At 40.3% G+C, this 15,042-nt stretch overlaps 1 protein-coding gene across 5 annotated transcripts in view; it reads right to left on the bottom strand.

The window, feature by feature from the left end:
* LOC133416777 (centrosomal protein of 128 kDa-like) overlaps positions 1 to 14,876 on the bottom strand; it is a 38,778-nt gene extending 23,902 nt beyond the window's left edge. For 3 of the 5 annotated variants that reach the window (XM_061703958.1, XM_061703960.1, XM_061703963.1), the window contains exons 1-15: positions 14,179 to 14,876; positions 12,586 to 12,672; positions 12,177 to 12,306; positions 11,901 to 12,019; positions 11,553 to 11,644; positions 10,499 to 10,571; positions 9,279 to 9,356; positions 9,127 to 9,201; positions 8,891 to 9,008; positions 7,584 to 7,723; positions 6,723 to 6,794; positions 6,238 to 6,423; positions 2,256 to 2,444; positions 1,305 to 1,763; positions 19 to 180 (exon numbers count right to left, since the gene is read on the bottom strand). In XM_061703958.1, coding sequence (XP_061559942.1) covers positions 19 to 180; positions 1,305 to 1,763; positions 2,256 to 2,444; positions 6,238 to 6,423; positions 6,723 to 6,794; positions 7,584 to 7,723; positions 8,891 to 9,008; positions 9,127 to 9,201; positions 9,279 to 9,356; positions 10,499 to 10,571; positions 11,553 to 11,644; positions 11,901 to 12,019; positions 12,177 to 12,306; positions 12,586 to 12,672; positions 14,179 to 14,316 — 2,118 coding nt within the window. In that variant the 5' untranslated portion in view covers positions 14,317 to 14,876. Of the gene's footprint in view, positions 1 to 18; positions 181 to 1,304; positions 1,764 to 2,255; positions 2,445 to 6,237; positions 6,424 to 6,722; positions 6,795 to 7,583; positions 7,724 to 8,890; positions 9,009 to 9,126; positions 9,202 to 9,278; positions 9,357 to 10,498; positions 10,572 to 11,552; positions 11,645 to 11,900; positions 12,020 to 12,176; positions 12,307 to 12,585; positions 12,673 to 13,352; positions 13,425 to 14,178 lie in introns of all 5 variants that reach the window. The other 2 variants (XM_061703959.1, XM_061703962.1) reach the window with 2 other exon arrangements.
* Positions 14,877 to 15,042: the final 166 nt, after the last annotated feature.

Genomic DNA, 15,042 nt, shown 5'->3' with positions numbered 1-15,042 from the left:
AAGAGAGACTTCACTTACTTCATCCAGCTCCAGTTTAAGTAGCTGGTATTTTTTGTAGAGGAGTGCATGTGCATCCTCTTTTGAGCTCAGCTGTGCAGCCAGCTTATCGCACTCATACTTCATCCTGTCCAACTTGACACACAGCGCCTCGCACAACTTCTTGTCCGACACGGCACCTGCCTAATGGAGAACAGGTGCTTATGATCATGATACAGTATGTGTAGGGATAAAAGGATTGGACGTAATCAAATTAATAAGGGAACCCTGAGCAGTTTGAAAGCATTTTCGGTCTGCCAAAATGCCTTAAGTTTGTAACCCAAAAAACAAATGTATCCTATCCTTGCACACATGCCCAGGTCATATTGCACTTAAACAGATTTCTATATAGAAGGACTAATTTATGAAATGCATCAACTACTAATTAGAGTGTGGTTTACAACATTAACTGAGAATTCGGGATGAACTGAGTGACACACAGAGAGGAAAACCAGAAAAGAAATAAAGTGAGGGAAGGAAACAGACAGAAGGAAAATGCAAAATTAAAGCTGGAGGGAGGTGACAAGGGAAGGGATTATGAGGGAACGGGATGATACAGTTGAGGGGAAACCAAGAGAGGACAAGGACAAGGAAAAACAGCTATTTTAAATATTTTTTTTCTCAAAGTTGACTGTAGCTAAACAGAAATATATGCTTCTAGCTATGCTCTTTGAATATTGGCCGGGCTTCTTAGGGACATGCAGAGCAGCCATGGGGTAGAACTTAATACATTCTAGAACATGTCCTTGTCCTCACTGAATTGAAATGACACCATTACAATGAGCTATGTCAGGTAATGCCAATGAGGACATCTAATGTGCTAAATTCATCCATATCGAGGAGGACCATGCACAAAAAAAAAAAAAAAAAAAAAGAAAACAATGAATCAACACTGCATATCCTAAAGTGTGTTGGCGGTTCAGTGCTGAAGGTTTCAAGAGGAATTCCCACATCTACACTGCACTGCTTTAACGAGGCTCTGGGGTCAGGTGACTACCGTTCATATATTCACGCCTAAAGCGTTGAAATGATCATAATGATTTACGCACACCATTCTGATCCCAGCTATGCTCCACCCACTCACCCTCAGAGGGCATTGTCTAAGCCAATGAGAATACAACTTTTCATGTGGCACATGAGTCTGAATTGCCAGCCAATGATAAATATTTGTTGTTGATGGCACATAATGCCTTGGTGTGAACAAAATAAATCTACGGTTGAATCATGTGCTTATCAATAGATAGAAAAAAAAGGATAAAATAAGTTACCTTAACATCGTTTAACTGTGACTGGATTTCATCACGCTGCTGACGGCAGAGTAGGAGCATGTCGTGCATTTCCTTGTTCTTCGTCCTGCCTTCTTCAATTGTGGCCTTCAGGTTGTCCAGCTCCTTCTGATGAACCTCTCTCTCAAGCTGCAGCTGTTGCCTCAGCGTATCCGGCTCTTTCTGTACCAGAGCCAGTTTGGCCTGCAATTCCGCCGTGACCTTCTGAAGGTCCTTCTTGGAAGCTTCTGCCTCAGTCAAGCGGTGTGCTTTTTGGGCATGGGCTGACGTCATTTGATTCACTGTGACCTGGAGGTCAGCTTGCTTATTGTGGTCTCTCTGACTGAGATGGGCTTGCGTTTCAAATTGTTCTAGGAGCCTCTGCTTCTCTTCCCTCACTCTTACCAGGTTGTCTGACTGATGCCGAACTTCCATCTGAAGGGCAGCAGAAGACTCCTTCACCTGTGATTAGAAGTGCTCTTTAGACTCAGGAAGAAGATTTTAAATGACTAAACTCACACTTTAGGTCATCTTAAACAAGTTGTGCAACAATGCTAATGTGCCCTTAATCATCAAACTTTGAGAAAAGGCATGTCTACCTTAGAATATAAGTTCAGTGCTGGCTGACTGCTTTCAAAAATAGTACATGACAGATAATAAAGCAAGCTTCATCATGGATGTAGAATAACTTGAGGGCTGACTGCTCTCCTGTCGGTAAAAGTGAATGTGATAAACATGTTTGAGTTAAATATATTAAAACCTAAAATTTAAGGAATAAGAATAAAACTGTCAAACAACATAAGACAGTGTGTTGTCCCTCCAAAGTAATCATTCATGAAAACGTTGACCAAAAATTATTCACCTTATAAACATGATGACTGGTGGTTATTAAATGTTAAACGTATTTGGCTGTTCTTGTCACAGTATTTAAGGATGTTCAACCCTGACCCTAACCTCCCGAATTTCCTGCTCTTGAGCCAGTTGGCGCTGGCAGCTCTCAGAGAGCGCCACGTCCTTGCGGTGGAGCTCCTCTTCACGCTGGGCCAAACGTTGTAGGTTTTCAGCCAGCTCTCGGCGGGCAGCCTCAGCCTGCTGGCTCAGTGCTTTCAGCTGGGTGTGCGAGCCCTCCCTTTCTTTGGCTACCTGGAGAGAGGAACAGAAAGAGTGGAGGCAAGACAGGTGAAAAGTAAGTGGGTGGGGGGCGGGGATGAAGAATTACAGAAGACGATGGGGAGGGAAATGGAGAACAAAGCAGAGCTCTGACAATATTTGACGAGAGCAGGAGGAAGACTGACGGTGAAACATATGCAGCATCAGGTTTTGCACTGATAGAAAAGCGCTCGCATACGGCACTGCGATAAGGGACAGCTGTCAGGCCTGTGCGAGGCAGATTACCTTTAATGCTCTGGTTTTGACAGGACCTTTTAAGGACTTTGCTGTTGCTCAGTAACTAATCATTTAATTGAACACTTGATTATACATCCTTATTCACCAAGGGGGTGGAAATGAATTCATAATTAATTTACATCACATTAAATATTCCAGGTTGGAGTCTCTTACGGTTTTCACACTGCAAAACTAGTAAATTAGCGCATCAAAGGTGTAACAGCACAGTACAGTATTTATTGGCCCGTGCCTTTGAGACAAAACTTGCTGAAGCAATGCATTACATTACCGTATTTGAAGTGCGCCTGTAAATAACCACGATGTATTCCACCAACCTCTTGATTCCCCCCCCCCTCCCCCCCACACACACACACACACCAATAGGCACATAGATGATAGCACATTTAAAAGTTTAGTTGTGCTATGAAGGAGAAGCAATTTGGTATATTACAGCTACTTCAACCAGTGAATTATTCAATGCTGTTTAAAGGACCATGGCGGGGGATTCTTATCCCAGCAGTTTTACACTTGGCTGTAAATTGCTCCAGTGAGAGTTGAAGATCATGGCCTGGTGAAGCCAACAGACCCACATCATTCGAAAAAGACGAGATCCAATACTGAAGCCACTAGCCAGCAAACGATACCCACTCACCGCCTAGAAATTCCATGAAGGACAAATCCGACTAGCTACTGGCAATGCAGACCAAATTCTGACCCCAGCTGCACAGACATTGAAGAGCCCGCATAAGGATGTCTGGTGCCCCACATTCGCAGAACACCCCCCCTACAGGACTTGCAGGCGGACACACATGGACGAATGCCATCTCCAATCCCACAAAGCACATGTCGTCAGGTTGGGAAAACACCCACGCACCCGCCAGGACCCTGCTGAAGGTGTAGAGCTGCTTTACAGCTCCACAAAGCCAAAGCCAAAGCCCACGCTACTGCTTCTGAAACCAAAGATCAACAGCGTGGAGATGTTGCACTGGTACTGTTATGCTAACCAAGGCAGCCCAACAACATCTAGCCCTTGGAAGATCTTACCCGCCTTTTTAACTACCTTTGCACCAGAGGCAATCCCACCTCTGACCCCCCAACCCCCAGTTCCTCACTGGCAGTGACGTTGTCAAAGCTCTGCAGAACGTGGTAGTTGAAACTCATTCTCGTTTTAATTTTTGGTTCTCTTTAAACACAACAAATGAAATTTCCCAAAGATAATTCACATTTTTTCAAAAACACAAGTTATAAAACATTCCTTTGTTTCAGTTCATTTAGGAGCTTTAATATAAAGTTACACACCATTTTTTAATCATCTATAATTCATAATAGTGTATTTCAGTAGTTTACAGTGATTCTCCCTTTGTGCTTATTACACAGGGAATTTCTACTGTGAAAGACCATCATGAAGAAATTTGACCAAATAAAAAAAGCATAAATAATTCATGCACTGAAGTTTTATGCAAATGGGTGTGTGTTGGTTTATTTCTGTGTTCTGAAAAAATACATTGCTTGATTAAGTGTAGAACCACAGGACCAGCAAGAGTAGGTATGAGATGTTTGGTTCTTTTCTCACCTCTTGGAAAGTTGTTCATGAGCTAACCGATACCAATAATGGCTAAACCTTGGGGAGAGGTCTCCATTTTTTAAATCTTATCTTTTTAGACAGTGAGCATGGGTGCCTATTTGCTGTGTAATTGTGTATCGACATCTCAATTCAAAATTAAGTTTCAAGTTAACACGTTAAGTCACTTGTGCTTAAATGTGACGAGGCTATTTCAATTCAATTACACATTTAACAGGAATATCACTTTTTACCCTGGACATACAGAAAGGTTAAAAAAAATAAAAAAATAAAAATTACTTGTAGGCGGATATGTGCTGTAACACTTCTCTATACTATAACCCAGGGGTGGCCAACTAGTCAGAGACTAAGAGCCACTTTTTTTTCTGTGTTACTGTAAAGAGCCACATCATACACATGGGTACACATGAAGAAAATCATCTTTTAATCATGTATGCACGCATACACAGACCTCTGCTCAGCCAGATCTAATGAAAATAACCACACCAACATGATAATATCAGTAATTTTTCAACATTTAGACACGAGTTGCTCCCTGTGGATGATGCAGTGGAAATTCCAAAAGTCGGGAAATGTTTGATCAGCTTTGCACAGCCCCACAAGCCCGTTCACGGATCCGATCATGGCTGGCGCTCCATCCGTGGCTATTGCAGTTAGTTTCGGTATGGGCAGATTTGCTTTTGCAAACGCAGCCATCATTGCTTCTTTCACATCTATGCCACGGGTTCTGTCTTTTAATGGCACAATATCAAGGAGTTCTTCTTTGATCATACATTCATTTGACACAGACCGTGCAAATATTGCCAACTGAGGCTTGTCTTGTATGTCACAACTCTCATCCAATGCCACACTAAAATACTCACATGCTTGAAGGTCAGAGTGCAACTGTGATTCAACAGCTGTATTAATATCCGATATTCTGCGTTTAACACTGTGGCGGAACAGGGGAACGTCTGATACGCTCCGTTTTAGTTTGTCGTCTCCAGGAGCCAAGATTTCAAAGGCGTCAATGAGGCATTTTTTAATGAAGTCCCCTTCGTTGTATGGCTTTTTAGCCCGTGCTATGTTCCAAGCCAGCTGATATGATGCAAGGGTTACGGTCTCCGAGTGTTTCGTAGATTTTTGGAAAAACTGCACCTGCTTTTCTGCCTGGCTTTTCAAAGCAACCAACTTGTTCTTGCGAAGTTCAGTCCCTTTTGGAAATTTCTGTTCGATGTTAGGGTGGAGTGAGCTGAAGTGACGCTGAAGATTTGAAGGTTTGAAATGCGCTAATGCTGCGTGACATATAAGGCAGATCGGCTTGCCACTCTCCCACTCTGGCAAAAACGTCCTGTGTTCTTCTTCATATTTTCGTTTGGCTGTGCTTTTTTTCCCTGCCATTTCAAGAGGTAACTTGACGGAAATTGTTTACAACACAAATGATGTCACACCAAAGATTCTCTCGTCGCTCGTTTGACGTCACTCAAACAGGCTTACATGGTCAGTGTGCCATCTAGCTGTAGGGGGAGTGAATGACAGCGCCAGCCAAGCAATTTTTACCCATGTCATGTGAGAGCTCCTGAAGAGCCGCATGAAACTAGTTAAAGAGCCGCATGAGGCTCGCGAGCTCCGGGTTGGCCACCCCTGCTATAACCATTTAGGAATATTTAGTTCACTGCGGTGTTTGATCTGGCCAACTTCCTTCGAAGTGGCAAGTGAGTATTTCGTTGTTGTATAGCAACACTAAATTAAAGCGTCAAAACAGAATGTGTGAATCTGTGTGTTGATTTTGCATACAGATTCACACACGTTCTATTTGGATGCTTGCCTACGTATGTATGTATGTATGTATGTATGTATGATGAATGTGATGACTCTAGCTTGGGGAAAGCAACCTCAATTTTCACACTGAGTCACACACAGACTCAAAGAATAGATGAAGCAGTAAGTACTTCTGCTGTCATTTAACAAATGCCTGCCTTGACTGACCTGTGCTGCCTTGTCAGTGTGCAGCCGAACGTGGGCCCGGGCCTCCTCCAGCTCCTTCTGCAGTCTATTGCACTTTGCCCTCCATTGGCGCACAGCCTTTTGGGCCTTGGCCTTCAGTTCGTCTCTGCTTCTTGTGCTCTCCTGGAGTAAAGCCTCAGTCTCAGTCCTCTCAGTCTGCCCTCGACTCTGGAAGGAAAGGCAAGATGAATGTATTGAAACACATTTTTATTTAGTATTTTCATCCTTTATACCAAATCTAAATCAGTGTTTTCACAAAGCTAATCTTTGCCACTTCAGTCCAGAATGAAATATTGTTTAAAAGGTCAATTTAGTGAACTCTCGGTCAAAATGAAACGCTCACTGAAAATTAAAGAATTAGCATTAAAGCACTTCATGATGCTAGCGGTCTTTGTATATATTCAAAAAAAACAAATAATATTAATCAATCAATGTTTGCAGCATTAACCGATGAAACTGAGAACTACCTGTATGTCTCTCAGTTGTTCAAGCATTCGCATTTGCTGTTGCTCCCGCTGTGCCAAGTCTGCAGACAAGCCCTTCATGTACAGAAACAAAGGATAAGCAAGTTTAAGTCTCTGAAAGAACTGGTGGAGGGCTGCAGAAGTGAAGACAAAACAACAGAAATTCAAGAAAAATAGTAACAAAAACACAGGTCAGAAAAACCTCATAATGAGGGACTTAAAATTGGAATACTCTTTAAATGAGTCGGAATAATAGCAAATAGTTCGCATTGGATTATTTTGCATCTCTAACAACAACCTGGAGTCACTTTGAACTTTCCAGTTTGACGTCTAAATTCTAAAGTTTAAGTATTTATACTGACTTGAGTAGTGGTGTCAGTCACAGGCTGATTAGTCACAGAACAAGTTCACTGGGAATAAATTTAGTCACAGCATTTTCATTCAACTTTGCCTTTTTTTTTTTTTTTTTTCCCACTGCAAATGTAAAGCATAGCTTGATCTCTGTTGAGTGAATCCCTAGATAATACATCCAACTCACGTTTCAACACCTTCAGGAAGCATTGGATTTTTTTACCTTTCAAAACAAAGACAAAAGAAAAAAAATGCTAAAATTTTAAAAGTGCAACTTCCTACTCCATTTTATTGATGAAACACCTTTAAATACCTGTACTTAACAGGGATGTATGTTTTATAATTATTTTTCCACTTTGCATGAAATCATTTGTACAAAAACAGATTTATCTTCAATGTGGCACAGCATAGATGCAACATGGGAGAGTTTTGATAAATCAAGCTTCGTGCTACTCATCAGACACAAAAGATTGGTTGTTTTTTTTGTTTAAACAGTGTGTGTGATGCACACACCTCCAACTGGATACTCAGCTGTATCCGCTCTCTCTCCTTGCGGTCCACAACCTTCTTCAGTTCCTCAACCTCATTGTTGGCCGATGCCTTGCGCAGTTGTGCTCGCAGTTCTGCTACCTCATTTTCCATATATGAACCATCTACACGCATTCAATACAGAAAAGACAAGAAATTATCGTGGTTTAGTTTAACATGTACTTGGCTCTTGACAACAGTAGTTGTCAACAGTATTTTTTTGGTGTGTGCTTATAACAGGGGATTTAACTTCTCCATTTTCTGGTCTGTTTTTAAACCAGAAAATAAAGTAGTGTTCCCGCTATATCGCAGCTCATCCATTGTGGATTCAGTGCATTGTGAAATTTTTTTCATATTCATTGTAACGCATAATTTTCACCATATCGCAGGATTACTGTCATTTTTTGGGGTGGTAAAATAAACTCTTCCAAGCCTAAAACATTAAAACTGTTAAAATAAAATACACACACATAAAACATTACAATTAATAAAGCGCATTACTGTATGTTTAAGAGTTTAAAAGGTATTTAAGTGAATAGAAAGTGTTTATAAGAGTATGGCAGAGATTAACGAGTGTGGGGAAGATTAATAAATCTGTGGAGGTTCACATAGCTTTAAAATGTGCTTTTAAAAAATGTGGTGGCTACTTTGTGGAAAACGGGAGATTAATATGTTCCTGATCCACCAAAGATTCCTAAAACCAGTGGAGGTTATTTCCCAAATTTCCAATTTATTCTATAAATATTCTGATTTAATTTACTACTTTGGTTTGTTTTTCAACAAGACATTATTTCGCTGTAGTACTTCCTCATGCACCTAAGCTACCTCAAATGAGTCTAGTGTTGTGTCGTCAAAAAGACACTTTTTAGTAGCTTTTTTTGTGGAAACGTCCATTTTTTTTTTTTTTGCCTTGACTATTTTTTCTTGTAAATAAAGGAAAAGAAAAATCATTTTTTTAGCAATTTTTTTGTGGATTAGTTATTGTACTTTTGTGTTTTTTTCTATAATCAAATTAATGCACTAAATTCATAAAGGTCTACGTTTACAAGTAATGGTCCCACTATAGTGGACTAAAAATGAAATGTTCTCTCTTTTGCTCAATATATTCTCCATCAATTTTAACTTCCCTCAGAGGATGAATAAAGTATCTATCAACCTACCTACCTTTCCACTTTTCATTACTCACTCATTAAACATGCATTAATTAAATAGTTAAAGAATTAAATAAGGCAAACTGCCTAATCACACTCCTGACACCTTCATTATTCATCATTATTCCCTACATTGCGTACCTGGTAATCTTCCCTCTTCCCTGCCTGTATAGTTGCCATGACCAGGCTGTAGCCAGACCCTCTGAAGCTCTGTCTTCTCCTTCCTGGCCCTCTGCAGATCACCCCGCATTTTCTCCACCTGTGAATCATCACCCACGCATGGCAGAAACATCCGGCTGTTAAGATGTTGGGAGTTTCCTTTCGTGAAGTTTCCCATGTGTGCAGTCACAGTTCATCCAGATACAATAAATATAAACCTGTTGAAGCAGCGACACTCTGCTGTCCTCTGACTGATCAAGTAGTCCTTGAACTTTTTCCAGCTCCTGCTCCGTCTAAGGAAAGTGTGGTGATGTTGTTAGATGTCAGAAAAATGCACATTGAACGCAGGAGAAATGAAATGTGTACTCACTTTGGACCTCTCCTTTTCTGCATTCAGTAGTCTGGACGTCACGGTGTCCTCTCTCTCACTGACATTGACTTTGTGTCTCTCGAAAGTCAACAAAACAAACACACAGGTCAGAAACATGTGTTGTTACAGGAGCGCTGCAGCAAGAACAATGTGACATGACAGGTGCTTTAGTATGACATCATCCACAGTCCCTGTCTCTTCCAAACGAGCCACTGGCATAATGGTGGATTTGTACAAGCCTTCAGATCTCACTCAATCCCACCCATTAGAAGCAGGCGATGGTGATGAATTGTCAGCTGCGAGCAATAGCATCTACCCAAGTGACTCATCAGCCATTTGATTCACATCACAGCGGGCCCATCGGTGGGGAATAAATGTGCTCTGTGCTTCCCTTCTCCTCCTTTTATGATAAAATAGATTAATTTCCTCTTCATTTCCTTGTGTGTTTATTTACTCTTAGTTTTTTGGGGGAAAATATTATTTCTCCTCACCGAGGCCTGCCGCTTTCCCATTAGGACACTATGGAGGCGAGGGATATAAACGAACTGGTAGCTGCCTTGTACATTGGAAATGTGAGCTCATCCCCAGGTGATCAGTATTATGAAATAACCCAATAAAGCAACACAGTGCCCCCCTGTGTTCGACTACAAAACTGCAGTATGAAAAAAAAACGCAGACAACTTGGCTCTCTTTATCATTAAGTTTGTGACAAATATATTGGTCTTTCTTCTTATATACAATATTTAAATTGCATAAACAAACAGACAATGGCAGCCTAATTTTGTTTCGTTGTTTTTCACAATCAGTAGAAGCAAGTACAAATCGCTGAAGGGGGCTCAAGTAGAAATTGTAATAGCTCACTTAGAGACGAATTATACAGCATTAGAGAAATTACAGTAATGTGTTTTAATGGTGTCATAAAGCAGCGTAAAGTGATCCTGTGGGCCGTGGGTGTGAAGTGTATCTGCAGTAGCCCACTCATTCAATGTATGCAAATTTGCACTGCACAGCCAATGTTGCGGGTTAAATTTACTGGAGTTTTGTCCGGTGTGCAATTAAGTTGCTGTTGTTGCTGATTGAAGTTGAGAATATGTGCATATGATTAATTTGTCTGCTTTTGTCTTGCAGGAAACATGAGGGGACATTTGATTCAGGATGCCTTCCTATTCTTCGGAAAACCATCAGATTCCAAGCTGAAGCAGAAACAAACAACAACTTACAGAGTCCTGTCGCTGTAAAGGGGCGACGTGATCAGAGAGGCTCTCTATTGCAAGCCTGGTGTCAACATCAGCCCTGGCAAGAAAAGACAAATAATTATTCACAAAGTCAAAAAGGGAAAACGTTATATGACACCACCAAAAAAGAAATTCAGCCTTCTACTGATGTAATACATTCTCAATTTGACCCAGTCAGCAGCATGCGTTAAATTATTAATTATGTTGAGAGACAAATTGGCTTTGTGACTTTTCAATGTGGCCTTCAACAGACAATAGACTGTGGGAACTGAACCCGCGCTGTCGTCGAGGAAGTCAGGTGAGTGAATCACTGTACCATCAGTGACGTCAGAAGTATTTTTTTTTTAAATACTTTTTTCAATGTCTTTATTATTGTGGTGTAGAACTGCGCTGCATCATAGTTAAAGCTGTTTCGTTATTTTTCTCTCTCAGATAGCTTAATAATCATGAACCAAAGTTTTTCTAACAGTGTCAAAGCACTGCCCCTGTTCTTGGGTTGATCAATTGTTTGAAATATACCTCATGAAGTGGCTGTGAGTGTATATTTATTTTTTTGTGCATTTGCACTTCTTGCAACTACGTTATGGCTAGATAAAGACTCTTCAAAGCAGTGAAGTTTCCCAGCAGGATGTATGAGAAAAGATTCATTTCTTGGGGGTTCAGATGCACACTAGAGACACCTGCTGTTCAAAGAGAAACAACAAGTGGCAATAAAATGTGTCAGTCTATGCTGTGATGCTGAAGAGCATTGTTATTTTTGAGAAAGTACGCAATGAGTTTACTTTCACTGAGTCAAAATATGTCCATGATATCAAACAGAGCAAATGGTTTTGGTACATAACAGGATATGATTCACTTCCACAAAAGAAGCTGAGTGCAAGAAAAATTACATTAAGTTATTTAGATTTAGTCATCAGTGACATACTACACTGAATACTTACTGGATACAACCCATCACTACTTGCAACTATGACAGTGAGATGGTTGTCCTCCTTAATTCAAAACTTGTTCTCATGTTCATATACACATCAAATGTTACCTATTCCTCCTGATAATTTCTCGATCCAGGTCCACTGACAGTCTCTGTTGGTCACAACGCAGATCCCTCAAGGACTGGTGCAAAGTGTGAATCTGTAATGGTTATAATAAATACCGTACGGAACAATAAGACACCAGCAAATACAAAAGCAGGACGATGTCTGTAAAACATGAAGACAATAAGCCGCCCTACTCACATTTTAATCATATTTAAATTAAACCTAAACAAATAAAAATCCAAGATATTTAAAATACCAATAAATTACATTGTTGCTGATGTAGTCTGCTCACTTCAGAATACTTTGTAAAAGTACTTGTATGTCACAAATGGCACTCCTGTAGATCTTACATCCTCTCCCAACAAGCTGCTATTCTTGAAGCGAACACTTGCAGACTGAGACCTCCTCCTCCTCCCAGGCGTTCCTGTGTAGTCTTTTAGTGGAGAAGTTGGTTTGAAATGTTGGCCATCTGTAATCCCAATTATTGCATGTTGTAAAATACTAATAGAGTGGTCACATTGGAAATAATGTATGAACAGAGAAAAGTACCTTCTGCTTTATCACTCTGCCTGTTTAATCTCTATTAAACTATCCAAAACAACATTTTGGATGCTCAGCCTTTGTACCTGATCCAGGGCAACAATCCATGTCACTGGAATGCAGGCTGGAGGCAGAAGCACTGCTGTGAGCACCATTGGTCCTGCTCAGCCTCTGTGCCTGTAGCTGACTGATGGACTCTTCCAGGTTATCCCGAAGCTAGAAAACAGAAAACAGATGGCTGAAGCAACAAACAAACTGGTTTGAGGGAGGACTGAGCCAAGACTTGTAAGATAATACTTAAGGGCCTGAGTTCAACCTAATTTTGTATTTGGGTACTCATTTAATTCAGGAAGCACAATATTAGATTTCAAGGGTAGGTTACAACTGAGAGTGTACTCAAATAAGATGACCCTGGCCTTGTGCAATTTAAAAGCCATCTGTGTAATGTGTAATATAATTTCATTAGACTGGAAATGGACTGAACAGGTGTCTCACCAAAGCCATGGCCTCAGCCTGGTCAATGGACTGCTCTCGGTACTGGCCCAGCATATGGTCCACCTTGGTCAAGTTCCGATTGGTGTCCTGCCAAAGAGACAAACAAAACCAATGTGTGAACGCTGAAAGTCAAGCATTCACACTGATGCTACTGTGCATAGGCGGACGGAGCCAGGGGGTGGCCAAAAAAACATGGCCACCCCGACGTGTGTCAGGAATAACCGGGGAAAAGATTTCCGGTTGAATATGCATCAGCACCCATCTAATACCCCCCTCGATGATCAGTATTGGAGCGGCGCAAACCCACGAACCGGGCGGGTGGCCAGGTGATTGCCTGGATGACTTGCTGTGATTAATGGAACAATGAATTAAGCAGCTGAACGTCCAGCCATTAGGTCGTGCCCTCATGCTGGAGCTACAGGTGGAACATTTAATACTACTAATCAATTACCAAATTTAAACTTTTGATAATCAAGTAATCGTTGAGAGATACCGTTTAACTTAAAATTGTCCAAATCCTGATTAAAGCCTCTCGACAGCAAATATTCTCTGATTTCTGTAGTCCTCAGTGAAAGCAGACTAATTATGTATGTGTTTAATCAAAATAAGACATTTGCAAACATCTTCTTTTTTTTTTTTACTTTGGAAAACAATTATTCACATTTTTGCCGATGTTACAGACCAAACAAGTAGTTGAACCTGAAGCAGTCTCTGTATATGAATTATGTGTGTGTATATATATTCGTATTAATCAGTGAGTAGCCTACCCAAGAGGTACTGTAGCGTTCACTTTCGAAGGTTGGTCACGACATCACTCCCTCTCGTGTGATATTGCTGAACTGTTGATTTGTTTTTGTTTCATTTTTAAACAATACCAAATAAACAACAACAATCAGTTAATAAACAGTCATCTGAAAAATGATTTTGCAATTAACTTTAATGTAAAATATTTTTGTATCCAAATAATCAACGGAAATATAGATAGAATAATTAACTCTAAAATATTTGAGCACTTATACAGCCCGACAACGACCATAATCATATCAGCAAGTACAGATCTGAAAGCTTAAAAAATAATCATGAAAGTTTTGGAGTGGCCAAGTCAAAGTCCCGGTTTAAATCTAATTGCGATGCCATGGTATGCTCTCAACAGGCAGTTTAGGCTCCAAAACCTCCGATACGACTGAGTTAAAACAATTCTGCAAAGAAGAGCGGGCCAACATTTCTTAATAATGATGTGACTCAACACCAGTTATCGCAAACACTTAATTTAAATTATTGCTGCCAAAGGTGGCACAATTGTGATTAGGTTAAGGTTTAGTTAAAATCATCATTTGTCATCACTGTATTTTATTTTTTGCTTGACATGTCTTTGGGTGACATTAAAATTGGTTTGATGATCTCAAACATTAAGTGTGATAACAAATCAGGAAGTAAGGGGGGGGGGGGGGGGCAAACACTGTACATTGACATGCAGTTTAATATGATTTCACTGTGAAATTTAAAATAAAATAAAAAACTGTGAAAAATTGTACAGTAATTGATTTGAAGATTTGAACACCACAAAAGGCTAAAAGACATGAATAAAAGTACCTGCAAAGTGCTGCACAGTGTGCTGATCTTCTCTGAGATGTCAGCTGCTCGCCCACTGGCTCGGCCTCTTTCCCGTGGAGGTCTGCGGTGGGCTTCACAAAGTCTGTCGTGTGAATCTGACCCACTGGATGTGTCCATTCTTCGGAATTACGGTTCGAGAAACGACTGAAGAAGTCTGAAGATTAGTAACCGGAGTTTATATATAAAAAATAAAAAAATAAAAAATAAAAATAAAAAAACGCTCAATGACAAAAGAATTGTAAAACACATTCGCGACGCAATTGGAAAGCTTTCGCTTTGCTACGAAACGACGTAAAACTTCTCCGAGACCAGTAAAATTCTAAAAAAAATATATATATATATTTTAATATATATATATATCTTTATCAGTTTTCCTATTCAACTCTTGTCTGTAGCATTGTTGAGGGATGATGCTCCGCTTGACTAGCAACAAGTGACAAACACTAAATGCTAGCTAGCACACCTAAAGCTTGCCAAGCTAATCACGATGTAGTGCCATAACGACCGCAAAACCCTACATTTGTTCACCGGAGATATGTAAAATATATTCCATGACTGTATCGCTTACGCGAATTTTTAGTTGAAAGAAAACAACAGAGATTATGCATCGCCGTACTATGGCAACTTGAACTAGCCGCGTCTGAGCAGGAAAACAACTGACTACAACCGCAGAAGAAAGGCACGCTGGGAAATGAAGGCCTTTTGCTCTTGTGAACTGAGGGAATGTGCTCTTTGTGAACTACAATGTCCACAAGTAGCATTTGCGCCGCTGCTGCCGAGTCTTGAGAAAATAAATCTAATACAATACACTACGGTAGTAATATAATATAGTTCAGAACTGGA

This window comes from Phycodurus eques, chromosome 18 (assembly GCF_024500275.1).
Source record: "Phycodurus eques isolate BA_2022a chromosome 18, UOR_Pequ_1.1, whole genome shotgun sequence".
Taxonomy (NCBI): domain Eukaryota; kingdom Metazoa; phylum Chordata; class Actinopteri; order Syngnathiformes; family Syngnathidae; genus Phycodurus; species Phycodurus eques.
This window is presented reverse-complemented; position numbering and strand designations above follow the sequence as displayed.